A 19,167-nucleotide genomic window follows, 5' to 3' on the forward strand; every position below is an offset into this window, starting at 1 on the left:
GTTTCTTCTCTCTGTGTCGGGCTGTGTGTTTCTCTCTGTGTCGGGCTGTGTGTTTCTCTCTGTGTCGGGCTGTGTGTTTCTCTCTGTGTCGGTCTGTGCGTTTCTATCTTTGTCATTCTGTGTGTTTCTCTCTGTATTTCCGTCTGTGCATTTCTCTCTGTATACGACTGTCAGTCTGTGCGTTCCTCTCTGTGTACGACCGTCAGTCTGTGCGTTCCTCTCTGTGTGTCAGTCTGTGTGTTTCTCTATGCGTGTCGGTCTGTGCGGTTTCTCTCTGTATGTCAGTGTGTGTGTTCCTCTCTGTATGTCAGTGTGTGTGTGTTTCTCTGTCTGTCAGCCTGTGTGTTTCTCTCTGTCTGTCAGTGTGTGCGTTTCTCTGTGTCAGTGTTGCATTTATCTCTGTATTTCAGTCTGCTGTTTCTCTCTGTCTGCCTGTCATTCTGTTTCTCTCTGTCAGTGTGTGCATTTCTCTCTGAGTGTCGGTCTGTGCTGTTTCTCTCTGCGTGTCAGTCTGTGCTGTTTCTCTCTGCGTGTCGGTCTGTGCTGTTTCTCTCTGCGTGTCGGTCTGTGTGTTTCTCTGTGTGTCGGTCTGTGCAGTTTCTCTGCATGTCGGCCTGTGCAGTTTCTCTGCGTGTCGGTCTGTGCAGTTTCTCTCTGCGTGTCGGTCTGTGCAGTTTCTCTCTGCGTGTCGGTCTGTGCAGTTTCTCTCTGCGTGTCGGTCTGTGCAGTTTCTCTCTGCGTGTCGGTCTGTGCAGTTTCTCTCTGCATGTCGGTCTGTGCAGTTTCTCTCTGTCAGTGTGTGCGTGTCTCACTATCTCAGTGTGTGTGCTTCTCTCTGTATGTCATTCTCTGTGTTTGTCTTTGTGTGTCAGTGTTTGATTTCTCTCTGTGTGTCAGTGTGTGAGTTTCTCTCTGTGTGTTGGTTTGTGCGTTTCTCTCTGTCGGTTTGTGTGTTTCTCTCTATGTCAGTGTCTGTGTGTTTCTGTCTGTATGTCGGTCTGTGCGTTTCTGTTTGTGTGTCTGTCTGTGCTTTTCTCTGTCAGTCTGTGCATTTGGCTCTGTTTCGTACTGCGCATTTCTCTCTGTGTGTCAGTCTGTGTTTTTCTCTGTGTATGTCGGTCTGTGCGTTTCTCTTTGTATTTCACTCTGTGTATTTCTCTCTGTGTCTGCCTGTCAGTCTATGTGTTTCTCTGTGTGTGTCAGTGTGTTTTTCTCTCTGTATGTCAGTCTGTTTTTCTCTCTGTATGTCAGTCTGTTTCTCTCTGTGTGTTAATCTTTGTCTCTGTATGTCGGTCTGTGTTTTTATTTGTATGCCAGTCTGTGTTTCTCTTTGTATTTCAGTATGTGTTTCTCTCTGTATTTCAGTTTGTTTGTATCTCTCTTTATGTCAGTCTGCGGGTTTCTCTCTGTATGTCAGTCTGCGTGTTTCTCTCCAGTATACCCGTTAGTCTGTGTGTTTCTCTCTGTGTATGCCCGTGAGTCTGTGTGCTTCTCTCTGTATGTCAATCTGTCTGTTTCTCTCTGTGTGTAAATCTGTTTGTCTCTGTTTGTCAGTCTGTGTGTTTATCTCTGTGTGTCAGTGTGTGCGTTTCTCTGTGTCAGTGTTGAGTTTATCTCTTTGTATTTCAGTCTGGTGTTTCTCTCTGTCTGCATGTCATTCTGTTTCTCTCTCAGTCAGTGTGTGTGTTTCTCTCTGCGTGTCTGTCTGTGCAGTTTCTCTCTGCGTGTCGGTCTGTGCAGTTTCTCTCTGTCAGTGTGTACGTGTCTCACTATCTCAGTGTGTGTGCTTCTCTCTGTATGTCATTCTCTGTGTTTGTCTCTGTGTGTCAGTGTGTGATTTCTCTGTGTGTGTCAGTGTGTGCGTTTCTCTCTGCCTGTCAGTGTGTGCGTTTCTCTCTGTGTGTTGGTCTGTGCGTTTCTCTCTTGTATGTCGGTCTGTGCATTTCTCTTTGTATTTCAGTCTGTGTATTTCTCTCTGTGTCTGCCTGTCAGTCTGTGTGTTTCTCTGTGTGTGTGTGTCAGTGGGTTTGTTTCTCTCTGTATGTCAGTCTGTTTCTCTCTGTGTGTTAATCTTTGTCTCTGTATGTCAGTCTGTGTTTTTATTTATGTCAATCTGTGTGTTTCTCTCTGTGTCTGCCTGTCAGTCTTTGTGTTTCTCTCTGTATGTCCGTCTGTGTTTCTCTTTGTATTTCAGTCTGTCCATTTCTCTCTGTGTCCGTCTGTGTTTCTCTTTGTATTTCAGTCTGTGTTTCTCTCTGTATTTCAGTCTGTGTTTCTCTCTGTATTTCAGTTTGTTTGTTTCTCTCTTTATGTCAGTCTGCGGGTTTCTCTCTGTATGTCAGTGTGCTTGTTTCTCTCTGTATGCCAGTCTGTGTGTTTCTCTCCAGTATACTTCTCTGTGTATGCCCGTGAGTCTGTGTGCTTCTCTCTGTATGTCAATCTGTCTGTTTCTCTCTGTGTTAATCTGTTTGTCTCTGTATGCCAGTCTGTGTTTTTATTTGTATGTCAGTCTGTGTGTTTCTCTTTGTATTTTAGTCTGTGTTTCTCTCTGTGTCTGCCTGTCAGTCTTTGTTTTTCTCTCTGTATGTCAGTCTGTTTCTCTCTGTATTTCAGTCTGTGGGTTTCTCTCTGTATGTCACTCTGTTTCTCTCTGTGTGTCAGTCTGTGTGTTTCTCTCTGTATTTCAGTCTGTGGGTTTCTCTCTGTATGTCACTCTGTTTCTCTCTGTGTGTCAGTCTGTGTGTTTCTCTCTGTATTTCAGTCTGTGTGTTTCTCTCTGTATTTCAGTCTGTGGGTTTCTCTCTGTATGTCACTCTGTTTCTCTCTGTGTGTCAGTCTGTGTGTTTCTCTCTGTATTTCAGTCTGTGGGTTTCTCTCTGTGTCAGTCTCTGTGTTTCTCTTTGTATTTTGGTCTTTTTGTTTCTCTCTGTATTTCAGGCTTTGTGTTTCTCTCTGTCAATCTGTATGTTTCTCTTTGTATTTCAGTCTACAGTGAGGAAAATAAGTATTTGAACACCCTGCAATTTTGCAAATTCTCCCACTTAGAAATCATGGAGGGGTCAGAAATTTTCATCTTAGGTGCATGTCCACTGTGAGAGACATAATCTAAAAAAAAAAAAAAAAAAAAAAAAAATGGAAATCACAATGTATGATTTTTTTAAATAATTTATTTTTATGTTACTGCTGCAAATACGTATTTGAACACCTGTGAAAATCAATGTTAATATTTGGTACAGTTGCCTTTGTTTGCAATTACAGAGGTCAAACATTTCCTGTAGTTTTTCACCAGGTTTGCACACACTGCAGCAGGGATTTTGGTCCACTCCTCCATACAGATCTTCTCCAAATCTTTCAGGTTTGGAGTTTCAGCTCCCTCCAAAGATTTTCTATTGAGTTCAGGTCTGGAGACTGGCCAGGCCACTCCAGGACCTTGAAATGCTTCTTTCGGTGCCTTTCCTTAGTTGCCCTGGCTGTGTGTTTGGGGTCATTGTCATGCTGGAAGACCCAGCCATGACCTATCTTCATTGCTCTTACTGAGGGAAGGAGGTTGTTTGCCAAAATCTCGCAATACATGACCCCATCCATCCTCCCTTCAATACGGTGCAGTCGTCCTGTCCCCTTTGCAGAAGGGCACCCCCAGAGTATGATGTTTCCACCCCCATGCTTCACGGTTGGGATGGTTTTCTTGGTGTTGTTCTAATTCTCTAAACATGGTAAGTGGAGTTGATTCCAAAAAGCTCTATTTTGGGCTCATCTGACCACATGACCTTCTCCCATGCCTCCTCTGGATCATCTAGATGGTCATTGGTGAACTTCAAATGGGACTGGACATGTGCTGGCTTGAGCAGGGGGACCTTGCTACCCTGCAGGATTTTAAACCATGATAGCATCATGTGTTACTAATGTAATCTTTGTGACTGTGGTCCCAGCTCTCTTCAGGTCACTGACCAGGTCCTCCTGTGTAGTTCTGAGCTTTCTCAGAATCATCCTTACCCCACAAAGTGAGGTCTTGCATGGAATCCCAGACCAAGAGAGATTGACAGTCATCTTGTGTTTCTTCCACTTTCTAATAAATAATCATAACAGTTGTTGTCTTCTACCAAGCTGCTTGCCTGTTGTCCTGTAGTCCATCCCAGCCTTGTCCAGGTCTACAGTTTTGTCCCTGGTGTCCTTAGACAGCTCTTTGGTCTTGGCTGTGGTGGACAGGTTGGAGTGTGATTGATTGAGTGTGTGAACAGGTGTCTTTTATACAGATAAGTTCAAACAGGTGCAATTAATACAGGTGAGTGCAGAATAAGAGGGCTTCTTAAAGAAAAATTAACAGGTCTGTGAGAGCCAGAATTCTTGCTGGTTGGTAGGTGTTCAAATACTTATTTGCAGCAGTAACATACAAATAAACTATTAAAAAAATCATACATTGTGATTTCCTGATTTTTTTTTTTTTTAAGATTGTCTCTCACAGTGGACATGCACCTAAGATGAAAATTTCAGACCCCTCCATGATTTGTAAGTGGGAGAACTTGCAAAACCTCAGGGTGTTGAAATACTTTTTTTCCTCACTGTATGTGTTTCTCTCTGTCAGTCTGCGTTTCTCTCTGTGTGTCAGTCTGTGTGTTTCTCTCTGTCTGTTTTTTTCTCTGTGTGTCGTCTGTGCGTTTCTCTTTGTATTTCAGTCTGTGTGTTTCTCTCTGTCTCTGCCTGTCAGTCTCTGTGTTTCTCTCTAGTATACCCGTCAGTCTGTGTGTTTCTCTCTGTGTATGCCTGTGAGTCTCTGTGTTTCGCTCTGTATGTCAATCTTTGTGTTTCTCTTTGTATTTGTTTGTTTTTCTCTCTGTGTCAGTCTGTGTGTTTCTGTCTGTGTGTCAGTGTGTGTGTGTTTCTCTCTGTATGTCAGTGTGTGTCTCTCTTTGTATTTCAGTCTGTTTCTCTCTGTGTCTACCTGTCAGTCTGTTTCTCTTTGTATGTCAGTCTGTTTGTCTTTGTATGTCAGTTTGTGTTTCTCTTTGTATTTCAGTCTGTGTTTCTCTGTGTCTACCTGTCTGTTTCTCTTTGTATGTCAGTCTGTTTGTCTTTGTATGTCAGTTTGTGTTTCTCTTTGTATGTCAGTCTGTGTGTTTCTCTCTTTGTATGTCAGTTCGTGTGTTTCTCTCTTTGTATGTCAGTTCGTGTGTTTCTCTCTTTGTATGTCAGTTCGTGTGTTTCTCTCTTTGTATGTCAGTCTGTGTGTTTCTCTCTTTGTATGTCAGTCTGTGTGTTCCTCTCTGTATGTCAGTGTCTGTGTGTTTCCCTCTGTATGTCAGCCTGTGCGTTTCTCTCTGGTATACCCGTCAGTTTGTGTGTTTGTGTCAGTGTTTGTATTTCTCTCTGCGTCAGTGTTTGTATTTCTCTCTGCGTCAGTGTGTGTGTTTCTCTCTGTGTCAGTGTGTGTGTTTCTCTCTGTCTTCATGTCAGTCTGTGTGTTTCTCTCTGTCTTCATGTCAGTCTGTGTTTCTCTTTGTATGTCAGTTCGTGTGTTTCTCTCTTTGTATGTCAGTTCGTGTGTTTCTCTCTTTGTATGTCGGCCTGTGCGTTTCTCTCTGTATGTCGGCCATTGCGTTTCTTTCTGTATGTTCCATCTGTGCTTTTCTTTCTGTATGCTCCGTCTGTGCGTTTCTCTCTGTATGTCCTGTCTGTGCGTTCCTCTCTTGTATGCCTGTCAGTCTGTGCGTTCCTGTCTGTATGCCTGTCAGTCTGTGCGTTCCTCTCTGTATGCCTGTCAGTCTGTGCGTTCCTCTCTGTATGCCTGTGAGTCTGTGCGTCTCTCTCTGTATGCCGTCAGTCTGTGCGTTTCTCTCTTGTGTGCCTTCAGTCTGTGCGTTTCTGTCTGTGTATGACCGTCAGTCTGTGCGTTTCTGTCTGTGTATGACCGTCAGTCTGTGCGTTTCTCTTTGTATTTCAGTCTGTGTTTCTCTCTGTGTGTCTGTCTGTGTGTTTCTCTCTGGTATACCCGTCTCTGTGTGTTTGTCTCTGCGTGTCAGTCTGTGCGTTTCTGTCTGCGTGTCAGTCTGTGCGTTTCTGTTTGTGTCTGCATGTCAGTCTGTGTGTTTCTCTTTGAATTTCAGTCTGTGTTTTTCTCTCTGTATGTCAAGCTGTGCATTTCTCTCTGTGTGTCATTGTGTGTGTTTCTCTTTGAATTTCAGTCTGTGTTTTTCTCTCTGTATGTCTGTCTGTGGGTTTCTCTCTGTGTATGTTTCTGAGTCTGCATGTCAGTCTGTGTGTTCCTCTCTGTGTCTCAAAATCAAATGACAAACTAGTGATGCCAAGTCGGCTAAGTCTTGTTCCAGTGCTCCTCAGCGCTCTCCTGCAGGTGTTCCACCTGCTGTTTTTCCTGATGTTCGGAGAGCGAGTCTGAGCCAGAGGAGAGCCGCATGCAGCCAGATATCTGGCTCTCTCCATCTCCTCCGCGTCCTGTCTGCACAGCTCGGAAGCTGACTGTCGCATGAATATGGGCGGGACAATTCACCTGATTCACAACATGACATAATGTAACTTAGCGCTGTTACTCGCAATAGCATGCAACAGCGCGGGACATTATTCTTGACTGTGCGTTATGGTTCCTGATAATTTTCCAGCAAAACATGCCATTAATTGTAACGCGTGGTAACAGGTTGCAGCAGTTCTGAGGATTCCCGACGCATCTGCCCCGAATCATCACATTCATGATCAGCGGCCAAGAATGTATAACTTGTCATTATGTTTCAGCACAGCTTAAGCAGTAAATCACAATATTAATAGTCACAGTTTATCTCTGTATTAAACGGCTCACCCCTGTTGGGTTCAGTACGACTGTTAAAATCTGGGGATGCACTGATCCACATTTTTTCACTTCCAATCCGATCTCGATACCTGAATTTGGATACCTGACGATACTGATACTATTCTACGTGCTCTGTTTGCTTTAATACGAGGTCTGTTAGAAAAGTATCGGACCTTTTTATTTTTTGCAAAAACTATATGGATTTGAATCATGTGCGCTTGCATCAGCCAAGCTTGAACCTTCGTGCGCATGCGTGAGTTTTTTCACGCCTGTCAGTTGCGTCATTCGCCTGTGGGCAGGCTTTGAGTGAGCACTGGTCCACCCGTCTCGTCGGATTTTCATTGTCAGAAAAATGTCTGAACGGCTGGAGCAGCGCTGCATCAAATTTTTCAAGAAACTGTGTGAGACAGCCAGGTGGAAACCATTCGGAAAATTTAGATGGCTTTCAGTGAAAATCCTATGGGCATCACACAGATTAAGGAGCATTACAACCAGATTAAAGACGGCCCACAGCGGCTGAGGGCGTGCCGCGCTTCGAGCAGCCATCGACAGGCTGAAATGACCAGATCATTTCCAAAGTGAAGGCTGTGTTGATCCGGGACGTTGTGTGACTATCAGAGAAATGGCAGAAAAGGTGGACATCAGCCATTTTTCGTCAGATTCTACTGTTAAAGGAGATTTTGTAATGAAAGACGTGTGGAGGCATTCGTGCGTCGGGACAAAGCCGCAATGGCGTTAAGTCTTCCACCATTCAGAAGATTCAGACGGCTTTCGGTGGCTTTTTAGTTGAGTGAGTATCCGAGAAATTGTGGAGAGCTGGGCATGTCACAACATGTCCCGTGAGACTTCCAACACAGACTTGCTTTTGTTCTCCGCCATTGCGGCGGGTTAACCCTAACCCTAACCCTAACCCTGCCCACAGGCGAATGACGCAACCGACAGGCGTAAAAAACTCATGCATGCGCACACGAAGGTTCAAGCTTGGCTGATGCAAGCGCACGATTCAAATCCATACAGTTTTTGCAAAAAATAAAAAGGTCCGATACTTTTCTAACAGACCTCATACTATTATTATAATGTTGATTTTATGAGGATGCTTTGTATCCCCAGCTATACAGCTTCGTGATTAAAGTAGACCTGCATTGAAATAAATGTGGTCAGATTTCAGAAAGAAATAGCTGATATGTATTTATAAGACCCTTGTGAATGCAGTAAAGTAAATCTGTAAGCCCAAATTTGTAATTCACCGGAGAAATCTTCGTTTAAAAATGACAAATTTGCAGCTAAAATTTAGCCCTCTGTGAAAACAGTTTGTACATCCGGATCATTTCCATGACGTCGGGGACAAGATGACGCGCTCGCGCCTTCAGTCTGATCCCGCCTTGAAATTGATTTTATCTGTTAGTAATGTTACTGTTATACACATCCTGGTTTCAACATCCAAAAGTAAGCTGCAATGAATGCGAGATACAGCTCTGCATGCTCAGATCAGCGGCGGCATCGACAGTGGGCGCTGTTCTTCCCCGACGCCTCGCTCTCACTGCCGAGTGAGCCCGATGCGCTTACCGAGTGCATGCGCTCGTTAAATCCCGCCGCGGGCCACTCACACCCCCGTGTCTGCTGTGCAGCCGCAGACACGGCTCTGTTTACTGAATGGATGTGCGGCCAACTTGGCACAAGTCCAGAGACTACGCTCGCTGTTTTGATGCAGAGCGGCCGGTGACACCTGTTGCTCGCAAGGACAGACTTGCGGCAAAATCCGCAGCGCCGCACATCTCGATAATCAGAGCCGCAGAGCTCTGTGGCCGCTGAGAGAAGTTTATATCATTTTAATGACTTGGATTCTTTGCGGGTCTCACCTCCGTACCCCGCGACGGTAACACCGGAGGCAAAAGACAGTAGATTTTCAATGCGACACCACTCAATCAAACGGGCGTATGAAAAAGTCCCCAAAAATAATTTTCAAGCACAAATAAAAGAAATGTGTTCTCACCAAGCGTACCGCAAGACAGTATGAAGTTTTAAAAAAGTAGATCCTTCCGTATAAGACAAGAAAAAGGTGCAGATGCAAACTGACGTAAATCCACAAATTACAGTTGGCGCGCGCAATGCATGCTTGGAGAGGGTCTTCTCCCTGACGTCTCGGTAGCGTCCCGGATGTGATGACAGTTTTGCGGAGCGCTAAATTTTAGCTGTAAATTTGTCATTTTTAAATGAAGATTTCTCCATTGAATGACAGATCTGGGCTTGCAGATTTACTTTACTACCTTCAGAAGGATCTTATGTGTAAATATGTCATTTTTTGGTCCAAAGATCTGACTGCATTTATTTCAATGCGGGTCTACTTTAAGTGTTTAGAGGAGGATTTTGTTAAAAAGGAGACCTGAAAGTTCACCTGCAATTTGACAGAAGGTACATCTAAGATGGAAACCAAGATTTGATGTTTTGATGAAAGAATTAAGTACTTTTATTTATAGACTTATTTTTATAGACTCAAAAGAGAAAAGACAGCTCTCTCTCTCTCTCTCTCTCTCTCTCTCTCTCTCTCTCTCTCTCTCTCTCTCTCTCTCTCTCTCTCTCTCTCACCATTTTCCTGCTAACAGCAAACATGGAAATTTTTGGAAACACGAAGCCTTTCAACTGTAAAATAAACTGTAAATTTTAAGTGTATAGTCAGCGAGGCTCATGAAAGGGACTGTCGATTAATACTGAAGGATTTTCATGGAGTTTTTTCCCAGTCAGCGTACAGAAACAAACTCTGCTCAGTTCCACTGTTGTGCTCTGAACTGCTGTTTCACAGCCTCGAGATGCTGAAGCGGCAGATTTTTTTTTCCAGCGCACATTTCTCATTATTTTTTCAGAAAGTCCATCCTCGGTGACACAGACAATTTGAACCCAAGAGCCGATACCTGAGAGCCACTACCCGGCTAAATGTTCCGATACCCGTGGCTTAAAATCCTCGGCTGCGGTGGGCAGAAGAATCAGCTCGGCTTCAGCTCAGAAACCTCCCCTTCGCTGAGCAGTAAACAGAGCAGAGAGCAAGCAGCAGTTGAGAGGTTTCACAGACATGTTTTCTCTCTAGTTTCGGAAAACACTGCAGGTTGGATCATTATTTTCAGATACTTGAATATCGGATCGGCCAATCCGTAGCATTGAGCTTCCCCACCAAAGAAAACCCACGTAAATTTTATCTTTACATAAAAATACAGTGTCTTTTCATTTTAAAAAAGTAAAGATTTGCATGTACACGGTGTCTTTAAAGCAGACACACTAACTGTCGATTTATGCTACAAGAGCACATCCCAACAGAACAGTCTATTGCAGACACACAACAGACAGGAACTAACGTATGATTTTAGGGTTTATAAAGGTTTTTGACTTAAATGTTTCTCACTTTACCAGCAAAAAAATGCTAGTGGACTGAAAGTTAGTAAAACTAAATTTAGCGGATGCTAATTGGTCCACTAATGGTTTTCAAAGTTAGCTGAAAAGCTAAGCCGCCAATTAAAACATTAGCTTCGCTAATTAGTGGATTAGCGGAACTGTGTCCACCACTGGTTGTCATGCAGCCATGTCTCCATGAAGCACAAGACCTCACAAAACACGCTGTCGCTCTTCACAAGTGATGTTAATTCATCCATTTTGTTCCCCAACGATCTTTATGTTCTCCATCACAATGGAAGGAAGATGCAACCGACAACTTCTCTTCCTTTGCCACCATCTCCTCTTCCTTTGCCACCATCTCCTCCCGGCTCTACAGCCCCGAAATGTCCTCCACAGTTCTTTACCGATATCATGTCTTTTTGTGTACTGTGTTGGAGCTCCATCAGCCGATCACTCTTGTAAACAAAGGAGCCCTGGTGCCACTCAGCCATGGCTGGGACCCTGTACAGGAAAAGTATTCCAAACACCAGGAAAACAATAAATAATGAGCAAAAGAAAGTAGAGGAAGAAAAACAAATACTAAACAGTGTTTAATTGACACAATGATGAGGAGCACTCTGGCAGGCAGCTGTCCGTAACAGCGACATCTTGAAAAAAAAAAAAAGCGGTAAATAAGCAGGTCATAATATCTAATGGGCACACCAAAGCCAACAGTTCTGAGAACCACTGCTTAGCCCCAGAAACACCCAAACTCAGGTTAGCCTGTTAGCTTAGCTTGTCTGTATCTCAAAGATGTTCCACCCAGTTCATGTATGGTTTTGTCCATGCTCCATCTTTTTATCCATTTGTGGGTTGGTTTTGTGTGTGTGTGTGTGTGTGTGTGTGTGTGTGTTAATGGTATATACTCTCTATGTTCAGGTACTAGAGCCTCAGAATGTGGACCCATCCATGATCCAGATGACCTTCCTGGATGATGTGGTTCACTCTCTGCTGAAAGGAGAAAACATCGGCATCACCTCCAGACGAAGGTCAAGATCCAGCCAAAACAACAGCGCACACGTGAGTACACACCCACACATACATGCACACACACACACCCCTCTTTATGTATAACCATCACAGCTGCTCTCTGTGCGTGAAGCATCTGTGTGCTTCCACCAACTGAACGCCGAATAATTATCAAACTATTTGTTGAAATACTGTCGTCGTCGTTGTTGTACTTTCGGCTGCTCCCATTTTTTGTTTGGGGTCGCCACAGTGGATACACCCAGATTCACATTGGTTTTTTTACACAAGTTTTATGCCGTTTGCCTTTCTTGACACAACTCTGGTTTTACCTGGGAGAACACACACAACCGCTGGTGTTCGAAAGAGGTCTCCCATCCAAGTGCTAACCAGGTCCCACACTGTTTAGCTTCTGAGAGCTGATGGGATCAGACTCACACAGAACAGACCAGCTACATGTTGAAATACTGTCATTGGAATACAAAAATTAAATGTAGCAGTGTTTTAATTATGTTTTATTTCCACATAAACACACTAAGTTACGTCTGTGTTTGTGTGCAGGAGTACACACGGGCTGTGGACACAAAGCCAGAAGTCTGAGTGTCTGAGAAACACAAGTAAAGCCAGTGGAAATACACAAGGCACAACATTTCAGAATAAGAGCACTATAGGAAGAAGCAGCATGGAGGAGAATTTACAAGAAAGCACAATAATGTCAGTAAATGTGAATCAGTAAAACACACAGCTGTGACAGGAAACACACCGAATGAGTTATCGAGTCCACTGTTAGAGGGACAAACTGTGTTGTTCTACGCTTGAATTTGTGATAATATTCGGAATGTTGTAGGAGGAAACATTCATGAGCTCCGTTGTTTTTATCGTATAGAAAATGTTACTGCTGTTCAGAGTTTCAAAGCTATTCATGCCAGATCAAAGAAGCTGTCACTGTCCAAAGTTGGACCAAAAGTCTCCTGAGGCAAAATACGTCAAATGAATTTCTGCATCCATGACTCCGCCAAACTGCCTTGGCTTTGGACGGAGCTGCGCGCGTGTGTGTGTGTGTGTGTGTGTGTATACAGTCAGCTGGCTGCAGAGTTGGGGGGGGCGTGTTTCCTGAATGGAGGCATGAGATGCTTCATTCTGCTGAAAGACCAGTGCACGTGAGACAGCATGCACAAGGCAGAGAGGGAGGATTATAACCCCGAAGTGAAACATGTGAGGAAAACACAAAACTGTGGAGCTGCCTTATTTCTCTCTCCACCTTCTCTACTGGCGTAGTTCTGATGGTGCGTCCTGTTCACACCATGCGTGCATGGTTATACAGTACTTATGAAATGATGAGATTAAATAAATGGTCAAAATTCCTTAAAAATGAGAATATATGAATGAACTGAATAAAATAAAAATAAAAAAAAACCTGATGTGGAGAAACTCTGCAGTGATGTTCAGAAGTCAAAATCACATTCAGCAGGTGAGAACTCTGAACTTTAATAAACTGTTATTTTCTAAAGGTATATATTTTTGATCTTGAGCTTAATGTAGTTGTGTTTTATGTTCAAGCACAAAACATGACTGAAGAGGAGAAAAAAAACAGGACGACTTCATCATACTAAAATGAACTTCAGTCAATAAAAATACAATATTTCTGGAGAAACTATGGATATTAGCAAACAACGCTGAACAATGGATGTTGAAAACTACATTTTGGACTCACACACCAATCCAGCAGGGGGCAGTAAATCATCTATATATTCAAGCTGTGTGTGTGTGTGTGTGTGTGTGTGTGTGTGTGTGTACGCGTGCACATCTGCATGAGTTTATTTAGTAAATTCAATGTAAGTACGTAATATAATTAATATGTTAAAACTACATGGATGACACAAGAAAGTGAAAACACTTATTTCTATTGTAGTCCATTTAAAAATCAGTAATAACTAGGACTGCAAGGAGTCATATACAGGCCCTCATGCCACGCGACCGCCTACCCAGGCCAGCGTATCCCCTTGTGACTAGATGTGGGCGGCTGCATACAGGGGCCGACCCTCATCACAAAGTTCAAGTTTCAAGCAAATCAGACAATGCATGGAGGAGTGACAAGAAGTTGATTGTTCATCCACTAGGGGGCGCTCAATGCACAGAGGGCCCAGGTGTGTTAAGATGCTGACACTCATTACACATGTGAAGTTTCAAGTCATTCAGGTAATGCCTGAACGAGTTATGACATGTTGATGGTTCATCCACTAGGGGGCACTCCGAGCACAAAGAGAGGGGCCAGGTGTGTTCAGGGGCCAACCTTCATCACACATGTGAAGTTTCAAGTCAGTCAGGCAAAGCATGAAGGAGTTATCATGACTTGATGTTACATGGCGAAGGTTCAAAATAGTGGCACCATAGCAGCCACACCCTTCAACATAGAGAAAAGCTTTCGATAGCTTTTGATCAGTATCGTCTCTGGATGATCTGAAAGAAATTTGAAGTACATTGGACAAAATCCTTAGGAGGAGTTTGTTCAAATACAACGTGTGGAAATCACGCCAAAATTACACGAAAATTCAAAATGGCTGACTTCCTGTCTGGAGTAGACCAATGGTGCAAGAGACTTTTTTTGTACGTCAATGCAAGTCACACGTGTACCAATTTTCATCTCCCTACTCCAAAAAAAAAAAAAAACCCTTTGGGGAGGTGTTTTTGAAAGTTTCAAGGGGACGCTATTGAGGCATTTTGTCCCGCCCATGGATGACGCTCCTATAAATTGTAAGAGGTTGTCGTGCTTGACCTGTGTATCAATTTGCATGAAGATGTGACAAAAATAAAGCTGTCAAAAGGAAGAATGTAATTTCATGGCGGAGGGGCAATATTCGGCACGCCGCCACACGGATGCTGTTACTCGTAACTTCATGGCGATCATCTGCAACATTCACAAACTTGTTCTGCATGTTTTAGAAGCGGAATGAAGTTGATTGGATTAACTATACTAAGTATCGGACCTTTTTATTTTTTTTCAAAAACCATATGGATTTCAATCACGTGTGATTGCATCAGACAAGCTTGAACCTTCGTGCGCATGCGTGACTTTTTCACGCCTGTCGGTTGCGTCATTCGCCAGTGAGCAGGCTTTGTGTGAGCACTGGTCCACCCCTCTCGTCGTTTTTTTATTGCGAATAAATGTCTGAACGATTTGGAGCTTTGCTGCATCAATTTTTTTCCAGAAACTGTGAGAGACCTCCAGGTGGACACCGTTCGGAAAATTAATATGGCTTTCAGGGACGATTTTATGGGGATTATACAGATTAAGGAGTGTTACTGCTGCTTTAAGGACGGCCCACAACTGCTGAGAGCACGGCGCGCTCCCAGCGCCGATCGACATGCTAGACCCCGCTGCAACAACCAGATCATTTCCACCGTGAAGGCTTTGTTGATCTGGAACCTCGTCTGACTTTCACAAAAAGGCAGAAGGCGTGGATATCAGCACTTTTTCGGCACATTCCACTGTTACAGGAGTTTTTTTCATGGAAAGAAAAGCTGAGGGACACGCCACAGAGCCGTTCATTACGCGGGACAAAACCACCTCGGTGTTGGTCTCACAGGACGACTTTGAGATGGCTTTCAGATGGATTCCGGTTGCTTTTCAGTCGTGTGATTATCCGATTGTGATTGAGCATGAGCTGGACATGCCCCAACATGTCCTGGAAGGCTTCATCACGGCATTGCTTTGCGCCATGCGGCTCCACCGCGCGTCGCGCTGGAGCCGCTCCTCTTTCCATGACAAAAACTCCTGTAACAGTGGAATGTGCCATTCATTTCTAAACTGGACGCTGTCTTGATCCGGTATGTCGTCTGACTAGCACAGGAATTGTGAAAAGACGTGGACATCAGCACTTTTTCAGCACATTAAGACAGACGTGCGGAGGAGTTCCAAGTGTCGCGGTGGAGCCGCATGGCGCAAAGCAACGCCGTGATGAAGCCTTCCAGGACATGTTGGGGCATGTCCAGCTCATGCACAATCACAATCGGATAATCACACGACTGAATAGCAACTGGAATCCATCTGAAAGCCATCTCAAAGCCGTCCTGTGAGACTAACACCGAGGTGGTTTTGTCCCACGTAATGAACGGCTCCGTGGCGCCTCCCTCCGCTTTTCTTTCCATGAAAAAAACTCCTGTAACAGTGGAATGTGCCGAAAAAGTGCTGATATCCACGCCTTCTGCCTTTTTGTGAAAGTCAGACGAGGTCCCGGATCAACAAAGCCTTCACGTTGGAAATGATCTGGTTGTTTGAGCATGTCGATCGGCGCTCGGAGCATGGCACGTTCTCTGCAGTTGTGGGCCATCCTTAAAGCGGCAGTAACACTCCTTAATCTGTATAATCCCCATAAAATCGTCCCTGAAAGCCATATTAATTTTCCGAACGGTGTCCACCTGGAGGTCTCACACAGTTTCTGGAAAAAAACTGATGCAGCAAAGCTCCAAATCGTTAAGACATTTATTCGCAATAAAAATCCGACGAGAGGGGTGGATCACTGCTCACAGGCGAATGACGCAACCGACAGACGTGAAAAAACTCACACATGCGCACGAAGGTTCAAGCTTGGCTGATGCAATCACACGTGATTCAAATCCATATGGTTTTTGAAAAAAATAAAAAGGTCCGATACTTTTCTAACAGACCTCGTATGACATCAGGACCTGCTAAAGTATAATGTTCCATGCCGAAGGGTCAAAATTGCGGCGCCATAGCGGCGGCACCCTCTGACATAGAGAAAAGCTTTCGATAACTTTTGATCAGTATCATCTCTGGATGATCTCAAAGAAATTTGAAGTGTATTGGACAAAATCCCTAAGAGGAGTTCATTCAAATACGTGTGGAAATCACGCCAAAATGACAAGAAAATTCAAAATGGTCGACTTCCTGTTTGGAGTAGACCAATGGTGCAAGAAGCGTTTTCATATGTCTACCCAAGTCTCACGTGTACCAGTTTTCATCTCCCTACTCCAAAAAAAAAAAAAAAAAAACCCTTTGGGGAGGGGTTTTTGAAAGGTTCAAGGGGGTGCTATTGAGGTATTTTGCCCCGCCCATGGGCGACGCCTCTATGAATTGTAAGAGGTTGTCATGCTTGACCTGTGTATCAATTTTCATGATGATATGACAAAATTAAAGCTGTCAAAAGGAAGAACGTAATTTCATGGCGAAGGGGCGATATTCGGCACGCTGCCACACGGCGATCATCACCTGTGTTCACCAACTTGTTCTGCATGTTTTTATAGCTTCTTTGTTTGCTTTTTGTTTTATGTGGCGCTGTGAAAATTGCAAACAAAGTCGCAAATCTGATACGCTATCTGGACTGATTGTCATGGTACTGGTCTGATATGGGAGAATATCAGACCGGAAATCAGCCAGTCAGAGCGCATGTACTGTCGTAGCCTTATAATAATAGTGTGTATATGATAACAAGCACCTAAACAATTTAAAATACATTAAGACAGTAAATTAATATTAAAAAATGACTGATATGAGGAAATGAAAGCGTTGAGCTCTACTTCTAAAAGCTGTTGAGGTTTAAGGTCTCTTCTTCTTCCGGCTGCTCCTGTTAGGGGGCTCCAGAGCAGATCAGTCATGTGCATCTCCCCCTGTCTTCTGTATCTTCCTCTGTCTCACCAACCACCTGCATGTCCTCCCTCAGCACATCCATAAACCAGTGCCAGCTGCTGGTCTTTCAGACAGGAGAAGCTCATTGTCGGCATTCACTGGGGTCGTTAGCTGGAGTCCGTACTCAGAGCAACAGTAACAAAAACATCAGGCTTAGGCGTGGTCGAGGCACACAGACAGGTAGTCAAAAAACATGATGAGGCTATCAGAGAAAGTCAAAAAACACGAGGAACTGAGCTGGAAAGAGGCACAAGGCACATCGATCTGGCGAGGGACAAGAGCAAACTTTGAGGCTTAAATAGCAGCCAGGTGATGAGCTGCAAATCAAGAACAGGTTTGAGGAATCTTCCAGAACCAGGGTGTGGCCAGACAGAGAGGTATGCCCATCACCAAGAACCGAGAGAGAGACAAGAAAGAGCAGAACAGAGAAAAAAGCAGAAAGACAGAGCAAGAGAACAGACAAACAAAATAGAAATAAAACGGAACACATAACCACACACTGGACGAATCCTGACATCTCCATTACATACGAGGTCTGTTAGAAAAATATCGGACCTTTTTATTTTTTTCAAAAACCTGATGGATTTGAATCACGTGTGCTTGCGTGAGCAAACCTTGAACCTTCGTGCGCATGCGTGAACTTTTTCATGCCTGTCGATTGCATCATTTTCTGGTAAGCAGCCTTTGTGTGAGGTGTGTGTCGTGCGCTCGGCGGATTTTCATTCCAAGGAAAAAGATGGAACGACTGGAGCAGCGCTACATCAAATTTTGCCAGAAACTGGGCGACAGCCAGGTGGAAACCATTCGGAAGATTCAGACGGCTTTCGGTGACGATCCTATAGGCATCACACAGATTAAGGAGCGGTACATCTGGTTTCTCCTCCTCTGTATTTTATCCAATGAGCGTCAAATTTCTTTCAGATCATCCAGAAGCGATACAGATCAAAAATTATCAAAAGCTTTTTCCATATCGAAGGGTGTGGTCGCTATGGCGGTGCCATTTTGACCATTCGCCATGGAACATCAAGTCATGATAACTCCTTCATGCTTTGTCTGATTGACATGATAATTCATATGTGTGATGAGTGTCAGCCCCTGAACACACCTGGTCCCTCTGTTTGTGCTCTGAGCGCCCCCTAGTGGATGAACAATCAACTTGACGTGATGTGTGAACAGAAATTGTGCTGGCCCTGAGAGGTTGTGGCACAGACACGAGGGTCCGTAGATGACTGCTTGCAGTCCTAGTTTTGTCATTGGTTTTCTGCAGGACCACATTTGAAATGTGTGGGTTTTTTTAAACTTTGTGTGTTATTAACAGTAATTATTAATATGTGCATTTTACATATGAATTTTTGCCAAAATAAACAATCTACATATTATGTTATTGTGCCATTTTGCACAATGTCTTCTTAAAAATTAATAAATCAAATTAAGTAATGCAGGTTCAGTTTTTAACTGCTCAGAGTTGACACAGATGTAATCTCATAATGGTGAGGTATATTAAACCATAGAGTGGTGGAGTCCTCTCTGTCCGTGCACATTGCCCTGCTGTCAGCTCGTATTATGGGTAGGACAAGCCGACTGTCACCACAACGAGTTACTGGACAAGCCGCTGTTTGACCGCGAGCCACGTTTTTCCACTCTGAAAAGTCTGTTATTACTGATTAACATCACTTTGAGCAGATGGAATCAATTAATCTGTGAAATCACCTGCTGGAGTCAGTAGCTGCAAAGAAAATCTGTACCCTCTCGGCCCTTTCTGGAATTCTTTGGACCACATTGTTCTGATGTCAAAAAACATCTGGAACAAAATGTATTTGTACATGTTCTTAAACTATGGCTTCATGATTTTGAGGTGGGATTTTCTTTCGCAGAGTCACTACACACGTGCCCAGGCCAACAGTCCCCGCCCCGTCATCACAGTCGGACCCATTGCAAAAGGCTCTCAAGGGATGCTGGCCTCCCACCAGCAGAACCAGCAGCCAGTGCTGCAACTGCACCAGTCGCACCACTCACCTGTAGGCAGTGGGAGGGAGCAGCGCAATGTTCGACCCTCCCGCAGAAAAGGTTCAGACAGCAGCGTTCCTGAAGACGACAAGGAGAGGAGAGAGGAGTCCGCCGTGAGGGGTGAGTACATTAGCAAATGTTCACGCTCCTTTCCCACATTTATCTTTAACTGTTTTTGAAGTCCGCTCAAACATGACAGCCTCTTTGTGGAAAGAGCCTCTTTTTATATATATATACACTAGCTGAGGTATCCGGCGCTGCCCAGGTTAATCTGTTTTAGACATAGGCCAAATGCCAATCATTTTAATCAAAACAATTGCCCAACATT

At 44.0% G+C, this 19,167-nt stretch overlaps 1 protein-coding gene across 1 annotated transcript; it reads left to right on the forward strand.

Moving 5' to 3' along the window:
- Positions 1 to 11,091: 11,091 nt before the first annotated feature.
- Positions 11,092 to 18,959, forward strand: LOC117506317 (probable JmjC domain-containing histone demethylation protein 2C; the record flags this gene model as incomplete). Its single annotated transcript, XM_034165806.1, has 2 exons — positions 11,092 to 11,239; positions 18,707 to 18,959. Coding segments are annotated over exons 1-2 (364 nt in total), but the record flags the coding sequence as incomplete, so codon positions are not given.
- Between the last annotated feature and the right edge of the window lie 208 nt (positions 18,960 to 19,167).

The sequence above is a fragment of the Thalassophryne amazonica genome, unplaced genomic scaffold (assembly GCF_902500255.1).
Source record: "Thalassophryne amazonica unplaced genomic scaffold, fThaAma1.1, whole genome shotgun sequence".
NCBI classification, from domain to species: domain Eukaryota; kingdom Metazoa; phylum Chordata; class Actinopteri; order Batrachoidiformes; family Batrachoididae; genus Thalassophryne; species Thalassophryne amazonica.